A 12,075-nucleotide genomic window follows, 5' to 3' on the forward strand; every position below is an offset into this window, starting at 1 on the left:
GGCCACAATTGACTTGGGAAGGGGACCATATACCCCTCTCTTAAAGGCCCCAGGGCCCCTTGTGGCTCAGGGAGGGAGGCACGTGTACCTCCCCTTTACAAATATCATTTGGCCCCAGGGGGTGGGGCCCATGGGGACGAAACCCCACACCCCCTTCCCCAATAATTATGAAAAAAGGGTATTCCGGGTGGTCACCAGGACATCAAAATGAAGGAGCAGCTCATTTATTACTCTCTGCTCCATGAAGGAGTGCCCCATAATGCCATTAGGCCTCTTTTATATGTTTTATTGAGCTTGGTGTTGGTCCCTAGAATAGGGAGGAGCACCACCAAGCCTTTTTTAATGTTCTGGGGGCTGCCGGGAGAGCAGCAGGACCCCAGGCAACATAAAAATCAGTATGTCTCCTGCGTCATTAAATCCATGACCTAAAGAGAGATTACCATATCTTTGTAAAGAACTCCTAGCTGAAGCTCTATGCCTTTCAAGCTAGAGTGCAAGGTATTTTTGTGGTCGATCTTATGATTGCATTTTGTGGACTGAAAAATGTTAAAAGAAATACACATGAACATTTTGGTTTTATTTAAAATAAAAAAACAATGTGTGTCTGAGTCTTTCGTTTAACATTTTTCAGCCCACAAAATACAATAATAAAAACGTGTTAAAAGAAAGACTCAGAAACATATTTTTTAATTAAAACTTTAGTAAACATTTTTAGAATAATCACTATCACATAAAATCTCCACAAGATTCCATGGAGTTCTGCCAACGGGTGGAAAATATGTATGTCACACTGCTCTCAGTGCAATTTAGCACTGGTAGAGTGAGCAAAGCCGAAAAACCTGCATGAACGGCACCATGCGGTGCACAAGAGTGCATGGCCATTCAAGATGATTTTGCTGCCGCTCAAGTGGAAAATCTACTGGAGCAGCAGCAAATTATTTCAGAAGCAACCCTCTGATTGTGAAAGGTTGCATTTCTGGAGCCTACACTCTCATCAGAATTGTCATTTCAGATGTCATCGGTGATGTTATCAATGATGTCATTGAACATTTTATGAGTGATGAAATATGTGAGGTCATAAGCAGCACATGGGCAGGGCGTGAATTGTCGTTTCTTCATTCAGTTATAACTGGTACAGTCAGTGTTTTTTTAGTTTAAAATGTTATATTTTAACTGACATTTTCACTCATACATCACTCATTTTCACTCATAAAAACATCACTTTAACCTTTGCTTTTTTTCAGTGAATTGCTACCTTCTTTTTTAAAGTAAAGTAAAATAACATTACCATGCCTTACTATAAAGTCACTTTAAACCTCGGTTTTTTTCAATGAATTTCTATGTGTTTTAACATAAAACAAGACTTATTTACCATATGTAACTATGCCTACCCCAATGTGCAAGGCCTTTGGCCTTGTATGGCATAGGGTTACCCGTAGGGCCTAGCATGTAGGCAGCCCTGCACCCAATGCCCTATGGGTGGCCAACCCGCCACTCACACAGTCATTTTTTAAAATTATTTTCTCAATTCTGCAGAACTCTCGAGAGAGAACAGGGGGCCCTGCACTGCTGGCTCCTGAGAGACTCGCACAGGATCGTGGTACCCTAAAAAAATCATTTTGTTCAAATCTGACCCCAGATGGGTCCCTCGTGGACCTCCCCTGCAAGGGCTAGGAGGTCTCAGTATGCTTATCCTGTCCCCTTATACATTAATTATTTTTAATTTTCAGGACATGGGGACTGAGTCCCTGAGTCCTGAAATGGTGGCAGCAACATTTCTGTTTGTGTTGGAGCCAGCCAATCAAATTGAACGTTTTATTGGAAGCTTTGCACTCCAGTGAGAGCGAAATGGCCAACGGGAAAAAGGCCCTAAGGTCAATTAGATTGCTCTAATGTTTGAAGTTGATTGACCGCAGCAATCTTGCAAGACTCTTGCATACCCAACCATCCAGATATTTATACACTTTAAACCTTAATTTCTCAAAACCTACCGAACAGATGTACACCAAATCACAAAAAGCATACTTTCTTGATAAAGATCTAGCATTCTGTCGGATTTGGTGTGATTCTGTTCAGCCGTTTGGCTGCAGCACGATTTAATTTTCCTATGGAAAACTGCACAGGAAAACACATTTTGTGCCCCCCCCTTTCTCCTGGCCCCCACCTCACAAATCACCCTGAAATGTTCTAGGATGGAGCTGAGGTCAATGAAACACTTCTGGAAAGATTCATAAAATAGTGTCTAAATTAGTAGCAAATGGAAAACTCCATAACCTGTAGAAACATGGCCCTAACTATAATTATGCAGTGGCTGGGGTTTTCAGTCATTCCTGTCCATTCAGTTGTCTGCTGTAGCGGCATTTATGTTTCTCTGCGTCCACCAACGCACACAGCATGGGTAACAGGGTAACCCCTCTTCAGAAATTGGTTTAATTGACTGTATATGATGGAATTGTGTTCCTGCACAATTTGTCTATCCACCCCTTCTAGTAGTCCCCTTCTTTAGCAGGCTAGTTTGGAAATAAGTAGTTACACATTAAAAAAACACCAATATATATTTTGGCTTCTAGACAATACTTGATTTACTTATTAAAGGAGGGACCAACAGATCCCCCAACACTGTTACTGGTGAACTGATGTGTCACATGTCCTCATGCAAAAAACATTCACAAGCAAAATAAGCATTTCCAAAGCCTAAAGATATCAGCTAATGTCAGACCTATTGGCTTTGCCAGTGTTTCTGTATTATAGCCTCTTGAGTTTTTGTCGGCTTACTGTACTGTTTTGGACTTTGCAAAGAAGTTTGGAGTTATGAGTTCCTGCTACACTTCAGTTTGCCACAAGATTAAGGCATAACTGTCTGGATGAAGTGTAGTGTCTCTCAATCACCAAATGCTTAGTGAAAGGAAAGGAAAGCAAGGCCCAGTTTAGCCCTACTATCTGTTGCCCATCATCACAGCTCACTCGCTCTCTCTCACACAACTTGTGTTCATCACCCTTCCGTAGATGTCAGTTGCAGCACTGCAGTGGGAGCATTTTATCAGTGTCCTGCTGGGTTACATCTTTGATTACATACATGCTGCAACTTACAAGGGAAGAGTGATGACTGCTGTTTGCAAGTTTGTCAGGCCAAGGAGCAGACTGTGCTTAGATACTGTGGAACTGATCCGCCCTAAAGCATGTAGGTATTGCACCAGTTAGTTGCACATGATGATCACTTAAATAGTGCTAGTGACCCTTCCTCCTTAGCTGGCTCATGTTAGCCGACTCACATGACAAGCCACCATCAGGATCAAGTACTGCTCCCTATGACTCATAATGGCTCATATTGTGAGTCTAGACTGAGTCAAAGCGCAGGCTATGTATATTTTAAAAAAATTGGTAAAAATAGGTTTTGCAGACAACTGCACTGTCAAGCAGACATAGAAAAACAAAAATGGCTGCCTGAATGCCTCTGGGAGGCCTGCGCTGAAACGTGTACACTAAAGTGTTGGTTGTGCACACAAAGAAGTGGGTAGAAGAGGGATCTTGTCTGCTTTTTCAGCCTTAAGATGCACTGTCTGAGAATGGATTTTCTTTCCACAGGTTGTGATGTATTTGTCATCTGCATGGACATCAATTTGGGGGTTACCAGTGAAAGCAGCTGCAAACCCTAGCTTGCCCTTTAGTAGCGCTGGCACCGCCATTGCAAACCCTGCTTCAACAGCTCTTGAAAGCAGCAGGAACAGATAATAAGCAGTCATTGCCTAATTGGTGCAAAAAAGTGTAGGGTCAATGCTGTTTCTCCAAAGGGCACAGCAGCTTGGCCCACCACTCACTATCTCTTACAGCTTTGCCAACTAACTGTTATCTACTAATCATCACACTCCAACAAACATGGACATTTGGGCTGTTCCATGCCACCCAAAGCTGTAAAGATGTCCAGAACTAGCTGGTATTTTTTTCATTATAGTGTACATTGAATTTTAAACACTCTGCTGATGCTCTGCTCAAAAATAGAAAGACAGCACCACCATTTGGTGAACTGTAAAACATAAATGCTGATCTTAAGAAATAAGTGTAGGCACCGACCACTAGCAAGCACATGCTGAAATTCAGCACTGTAAGCGGTGCCTTAGGAGCCCTGTCTAGTTTTTTGTATTTTTTACACCTTGCTCTTACTGCAGCAACCAAGGTTGTTGACGAGCCCTGAGTCAGGCGATGAGCAGTCCTGTGACGTCACTGTGGGGCTGGGGAGGAGGGAGGTGGTCAAAGGCTACTTCATGCACCTTCCACCACCCATGGCATTGCAGAGACATCTGCGATCGTGATTGCGTGTGAGGTGCTGCGCCCTTCTGTGGGTGCAAGGAAGCTTGCCCAGCTCCTGTCCGTGTTATACTAGTTCTGCATATCTGAGAAGCTTACGGGTGTAGGCCCTGAATACCTGCTTTGTGCCTTTGTGGGAAGATCTCACTGCTGTAGCCGGGTCGCACCTATATTATGTGTGGATGAAGCTTGCATCGTGGCTGCTTTAGTGGTTCTTGTGCTTGAGTGAGACCTAGGAAAATCTTGCATAGTACTCTACAAATGCCAAAACGTTGTATTGTTCTGTTAATATTTGCTGTTCCCAAACACTGACACAGTCCTAGCCACTTTGAAGTAACCTTTCCTTTGTATTTCTGTTCTAGGTGGCTTACCAAATAAATACATAAAAATAGAAATGTAGAATAAGCAAAGCACTTCTGTCCATGTTAAGATATTATTGTAATACTCACTGTTCTGGGCGGGGCTTTTGGTTGATGTCTGGCAGAACATGGACCTCGTGAAACGATAGTCTGAATTTACTTAATAAAGTAATAATCCTGAAAAATATAAAAAACAAAAGATCAACAAATTACATAACAATTATTCCTAGTGGTCCCACATTTCCATTATTCCTTCTTCAGCACAGCCAGGCTTCCATCTTGAGGATTGTCAGGCGTGGTGACATTACGAGAGCTAGGACTGGCTGAGCTTCACAGCTGTGAGAGTAAGTGAAATACCTGTGCTTAATTTGTTAAAAGCTTAAATTCAAGGGTCCAAAATGTTTCTTCGGAGTCTGTGGCCGGCACTGCCGCACGCCAGGGTTACAGAATGCCAAGCCTGCCCAGTGTTGATTGCACCTCACGCTTATTTCTTCCAGCGACCCACACTTTGTGTCAACTTATCTCTCTCTTACAGGCTCTATTTTTCGCTGCTACTTTCTCCCATTCTCCTTATTTTCCTATCTGTTTCTTCATCCTTCTTTCTCCCTTTCCTGCTTTTCTCTCTCTTGCTGTGAGTCAGTTTCTGGTGATGAAAAATAAAAAGCCGGTGCCCACCACGTATCAGCACGGATACAGATAAAGCACTTTGAAATGCAGGTATCTGATTTCTAAATATGAACAGTGCGTTCTGTGTCCGACTACTCAATCATCGACACACGTGTGACACCCTGCACACAGAGCTTAATTTGTAAATAAAAAGGTGTCGGTGCTCAAAACCCTCCCCTTAAACACGCGGCTGTAAAAAGTGCGAGCACATAATACTGAGGCGGCGTAATACTGAGGCGGCGTAATGCTGAAGCCATCTCAGGCCTCTTCAATCCATTAAAGCCACACCCTGCCCCTTCAGCTCAAACTGTCAGATTCCTGCTTTTCCCCTTTCTGGCGCCTTTTCGTTTTTCTCTTCCTCCGTCTTTCCCACATGTCTTTTGCTCGCAGTAAATGCTTGAGACAGAAGACTAATCGCCGGCTCTCAGAATTAAGTGTCGGTGCTCCGCGCCGGAAACAACAAGCACAAATTAAGCACTGCCTGCACGTCCAGCGCTTCTCCAGACACCAGCATGTAACATTTCCTCGCTGTCATTCTTCGGTGAGTCGGGGCCCTCTGGGTCATTTCCCCTTTGAATTAAGATTAATGTAGCCCTAGACTTCTTAACTCGTCATGGTCAGTGTGTGACTCTCCCCTTTCCGCTCCACCATCTTTTGCATCAGTGCAACAAGATAGTGCAAGCAGTGTAATCACGCTCGTTTGCTCCCTTGCAGTTTTTGTGAAGTGCTCTGTTGCCCATGTGGTGACGTGTCAGTATATAAGTACCTTAAGTAAACACATTTCAGAATGCAGGGTTCATTCGAGCCCTCACCTGACTAGAGGTGGGTGACATTTTCAAGCAGGACACGCAAAAAAGTTGTCTTTCCACCGAAGGAGTGAAATTGGGACTGACCCACTGCTTAAAAGGCAAATAAATAGTTCAATGTTGCTTTTAGAAGCACAGTGAAGAGTGGGGCAATGTAATACCTTAATGCTAACTGCGTGATGCGTGGAGCCATGACTTCAAAGTAACATTCCCAACAGGGAGGTCTGTGCGCCGCCCCCGTCTTCAGGGTCCTCTTGGCGCTCTAGCAGGCAGGTGACAAGCACACACTCTCCTACTCGCCAAACTGCTTTAAAGAACACTTTCAGGGGCCACCGGTGTAAGTAACAACGTAATCACCATTAAAGTAACTACATAGGGTGGAGCCTGCCAGGGTTGGACTGAACAAAAAGCCCTCTTTCTGTGCATTCCCCGTTGCGAGCAACGAGACCTTCTTGTTCCGCCGGGAAATTCTTTTGTGACTTTCCTTTTTCAGGTCCGTGGCAGATAGAAGCGAAAACAGCACAGTGGCCTTCATTTTCACACCCTCTTATCGTGAAATTGAAAGAAAAGGATTTGGCGGACCCCTGCACCTCACACAGTGTTACTTCTTCTTTTAAATATGGCCGAGAAGCACAGCCCTTATAGGAAACACCCATCTTAATGAATGTGAACAGTGTGGGTTGGAACACCCGAGTAGGGATCCTGCAAGGGAGCGGCATCTCGCTGCCAAGGCCACAGGCCCCAGAAGCCCCTACATTCACCACACGAAGCATCATTTCACATCGCACAGATGTCTGCCTTGTGTGAGGCTTCTGGAGTCACCGGCTGTGCCACTGCTCTGTGGCACTATGGCCTTCAATCTCCCGATCATTGGCATTACAATCTCATATTAAAGTGTTTTGCGCCCACAGTGGCGTAGCCAGGGTCATGGGCCCTGGTGCCAGGAAGGAAATGCCCCCCCGGGCCTTTGTTTGAACTGTGAAATACAGCCATAGTTAGGGATCAGTGGGCCCTTAAGGCCTCTGGGCCCCGGTGCCACTGCACCTACTGCTTCAATGCAAACTACGCCCCTCTGCGTCTACAACTCCGTACATGTGTGGGCTGCTTCGCGCTAGAGAGGGTGTGAGAATGGGAGGAGGCTGCTACTTTGCAGAACAACTATATTGCTATTTATTGTTCTTATTCAAATTCTTTCAAACCAGCACTTCCCACTAATGTTTATATAGTTTGAGGAAAAGGGTCGGATAGGATTCTCTCAGCTATTAGAGAGTGAAAGGTTTTTCTGCACTTGCAGTCAGCCATTTCCGTAGCTCGGATACTCTGCTGTCAAATTAGAAGGTTTTTTAACTGCCTATATGAGGGACAAGAAACGTATTTATACTGCCACAATGATCACGTGCAACTGCCTTGTCAAGGGCCGCTCAGCTGCTAATCTGGTCATCGCTAATAGTATCAGTAGCATCACGGAGGAATGAAAAAGTTTTTTTATTTATTAATTTTTTTAAATTTATTTATTTATGCAAAATTTACAATACAACACAATAACCGCCCGTGAGTCATACAACAAACAAGGGAGAAACAGTAGTGTACCAAATATAACGCATGAAACGATCAGAGGCAAAATGCAATGATCAAACATTTCAGCTAATTAAGCTTGACCGAAGTCAGCAGCCTCCCAGCCATCCAGCAGCACAACCACAAGGAGCACTCCACAAGAATAAGTCCTGTCAGTATTCACTTGGGCACAAACATAACCAACACAAACCAACCAACAAAGCAAAGGCGGCAGAGCGGGCACGTACAGCAAGGGTCCACTATCAGACGTTTCATACATGGCACACAGAACATCCCAACCAATCCAAGCAATGTCAGAATGTAGCGTGACCTAGAGAACATCCTCTCACTCCAGTCAATCCTGAGTCCAAAAAAGCGCAGAAAGGCGCCCAGATATCTCTGGGACGAGAATTCGCAGGGGCCAGCTCCCAGAAAATTGACAACTGTTCCTGACAAAACGCAGCATCCCGCAGCCAGTCAATTCTACGCGGCGCCCTATCCCGCCCCCAGCACATCGCCACCCTTCGCTTTGCCAGAAGAAGCAGTATGCCCACCAGTCGCCTACATGCCGGTGGCATCCCATCCAGCAGGCCAAGCAACGCCATCACAGGAGAGAAAGGCATAACCAGGCCCGTCTTTCCAGCAATGTCACGCATCACGTCCTCCCAAAAGGCACGCACCTCAGCACAATTCCACGCTAGATGCAAGAAGTCAGCGTCCGGAGCATGGCAACGTTCGCAACGTGCATCAGCCCGCAGACCCATGGCACATAAGCTACGAGGGGTGTAATATAGCTGATGCAGGAATTTAAAGTGGATGAGCCGCAGCCTATAATTGGGCGACAACATTCGCATATGCGCACAACAGCTCCGCCACATTTCCTCGGTAAGCTCCTCCCCCACATCCTGCTCCCATTTAGTCTTAGCAGCCACCACCACCACCCTCCGCAGCTCCTGCATGCACCCATACAGTCGAGTAATAAGCCTCCGAGAAGACTGCGCACGCCACAACAACTCCAGTGCTCAACAAGTCTCAGGCAAAGGCGGGAGACCAGGATACCGCGCACGAAGCATTGCATAAACCCGCAGCAAATATAACCTATGCAACGGGTTGTCAGCACCCGCCCGCAGCGCCTCCTCCGGCTCCAGCAAACCTTCATTCACAAACCAAGCTCCCAGCAATGACAGCTCAGATGCTTCAAGGAACTCACGCAGGCGAACAGGAATGAAAAAGTTACATCTTCATTCACAACACCGATGACATCACACGCAAGAAAGCATCTCCAAACTAGGAGAAGCTATTGAACTGAGATGTGCAATGTAAACAGCCCAGTGTTCATTTTTATTTTTGTACAAATTATTGAAACCAGGGTATGTGTCCTCCAGATCCATGTGTGAGAGTAATAATCATATATGCAGTCATGCTAAGGGGGTGATTCTCACCCTGGCGGGCGGCGGAGGCCGCCCGCCAGAGTTCCCCCCTCCAAAATACCGCTCTGCGGTCGAAAGACCGCTGAGGGTATTTTGGGTTTTGCACTGGGCTGGCGGGCGACCGCCAAAAGGCCGCCCGCCAGCCCAGTGCAAAACACCCTTCCCATGAGGACGCCTGCTCAGAATTGAGCCGGCGGAGTGGGAAGGTGCGACGGGTGCAGTGGCACCCGTCGCGTATTTCAGTGTCTGCAAAGCAGACACTGAAATACAAAGTGGGGCCCTCTTACGGGGGCCCCTGCAGTGCCCATGCCATTGGCATGGGCACTGCAGGGGGCCCCCAGGGGCCCCACGACACCCCATACCGCCATCCTGTTCCTGGCGGGCGAACCGCCAGGAACAGGATGGCGGTATGGGGTGTCAGAATCCTCCATGGCGGCGCAGCTCGCTGCGCCGCCATGGAGGATTCATTTGGGCAGCAGAAAACTGGCGGGAGACCGCCGGTTTTCCGCATCTGACCGCGGTCAAACCGCCGCGGTCAGAATGCCCTGCGGGGCACCGCCAGCCTGTTGGCGGTGCTCCCGCCAACCCTGGCCCCGGCGGTCCATGACCGCCGAGGTCAGAATGACCCCCTGAGTGTCTTACCTGCACATATGATAGCACATCCCACTGCATGTATTCTGCACACACATGGTAAGCACACCTACCTTCATGTACACCGTTGAAAGACATACTTTATGTCAACTTGTCACTCAATGTACAAAGACCACCCTGGGCTTGACACTTATCAGTGTTATCCGTGTTGTGAATCCTACCTGTATTTAGCTTAATCAACTTATGGTTGCCCTACTGAGTACCAACCCCCTGAGTATCTGGTAGTCAAGCACACTAGAGCCTGCTTACAGCCTCCTTTTTTAAACGCACATTTTTCACATAGAATTTATTTTGTCTGTAACCTTTTACATGGCTTTTTGTTTATGCGATAATGTACTGAGAATCATTGTACATGTTGCTTGTTCCTAGTAAGCATTGATGTCATGTAGTCTAAGGCTGAGCGCGGAGAACCCGATGCCTAAACATTCCGATTGTCTGTGGAGACAGCTCCATGTTTGTAGACATAACGGTGTTGATCTTGCACCTCTGACACAGTGTGACACGAATGGTGCTTGTATTACAAATGCTGCCTCTGTGCCTCATGCATTAGAGGACCACGTCCGCTGGGGTTATTCTAGAACGCAGCATGCAGTGCCCGCAATGCAGCTTGGCTGACTCAGGTCCTGAATCTGACCTCTACCCTTCAAAGGATCAATAGCCGGCGTTACACCAGACCAGCTTCCTGTCTTCCTGGTACAGGAATGGGGGTCAGGTTTTTCCAATAGATCTGATAGAGGATGATCCACTATGCTCTTAGTAGCATAGGTAGTTACAGATAGGCGTGTACCAACACAACAACCAAACTGTGGTTGAATTGTTCAGTTGAACAGTGCTCCCACGTATTCCGTCAGTCGTAGCACGCCCCGTTTTGCAGCGGAACGGGAGGAAACCCAATGATAAAGCAAGCCACCAAGGGATAACCCTGGTGGTGAGGGTTTTTCACACAAAAGAAACCTTTTTCTTTCTCTTGTCCACCCTGTGGAATCTCTTTGGGATGGGCCTTTTCGTAATGTTATCTTTTTTTGACCATCTGTGTAATGCAGGTTGCCATGCTTTGTATTGTTTGCGTAATAGTCACATCTCATGCTTTTTATGGAAGAATAAGACTGTTGCAGTAAATGCTCAAAAAAATTTTTTTTACACCTTTCTTGCGTCTCATCTTTGGTTTGCTGAGTGGCAATGAAAGGGTATATCTGTTTCCACTATTTCCTTGGGAATCTGAGTAGTCACGTTTGAGGTTGTGTAACTCATCTGGTGCCTTGGTGTGTTTAGTGGTTCAGACAGGGCACTGGGAGCTAGCCACAAACTGTGTCAATATTTCCTGATGGTATATGCAGACTGAGTCCCTGTACTCTGACTTTTATGTCGACCAGATATACAGTCCTGCTTGATTCATAGGAGCCATATAACAATCGACAAGCAAGAATATCGAGGACAGAATATCAAGGGACTAACCTGCTACACCCAGAATATTCTCTAAACAGAACTTCTATTCTTCAGAAAGCCAAAGTTCTTCAATAAAGAAGTGCAAACCGGGAGACTTACACAATCTATCAATGTACTGAGCACACACGCGTAGTTCATATTTACATATGTAGCGTGAACCCAGCCTGGCCCACCCTACCTGCTTCTCTTCGTTCACTTATATCTCCTCAAAACACACCTCTAGCAGCTGTGTACACACCTGTTACTGATGTGTGCACAGCAACTCCTAATGTGAATATTCTTCTCACCCTAGAACTCACTACCTACAGTTTAGTCACATTTTCTACCCCTACACACTGCTATAGGGGTAAAGTATTATTTGAGATTTACTTCCTCTCTTGTTTACTCTCTTATTTCTGCCTTACCTGTAGATATTGTTCCTCACTTGTTTCAACATAAAGATGTGGATAGCAAACAGTGCAAAAATTATACAAGAATAGTAGTAGGTATGTTATAGTGTTAAAATATAGTGCTACAATAGGAAAATGGCAAAGCTTAAATCTGTAGGTAAGTGTAACAGACACAGTAAGTGTAAAGTATCATCATGTACTATTTTACTATTGATTGCTGTTCTTGTTCACAAAAGAAATTGTAAACCAGATAGGTGTACAATACCACAATGCTGCATTTTGATTGGTTCTAAATCAGTCAGTATCTGTGAGGGATAATCAGCCAGTAGCAGGGCCAAGCCTCATTATAGGCTCAATTCTCTATGTTAGTGTGTTAAGCAGAAGGTTTTTACAGTGTCTAGTTTGAAGATCACAAACTGGTCTAATGAAAACTGGGGACCGGATGTGCAAAACCCTGAGTGACAAACTA

The 12,075-nt window shown here is 45.7% G+C and overlaps 1 protein-coding gene across 1 annotated transcript in view; it reads right to left on the reverse strand.

The window, feature by feature from the left end:
• SLC12A3 (solute carrier family 12 member 3) overlaps window positions 1–12,075 on the reverse strand; it is a 251,049-nt gene that overhangs the window by 21,748 nt on the left and 217,226 nt on the right. The window contains exon 23 of the mRNA XM_069215813.1: window positions 4,755–4,841. Coding sequence (XP_069071914.1) covers window positions 4,755–4,841 — 87 coding nt within the window. The remainder of the gene's footprint in view (window positions 1–4,754; window positions 4,842–12,075) is intronic.

This window comes from Pleurodeles waltl, chromosome 12 (assembly GCF_031143425.1).
Source record: "Pleurodeles waltl isolate 20211129_DDA chromosome 12, aPleWal1.hap1.20221129, whole genome shotgun sequence".
In the NCBI taxonomy this organism is placed as follows: Eukaryota; Metazoa; Chordata; class Amphibia; order Caudata; family Salamandridae; genus Pleurodeles; species Pleurodeles waltl.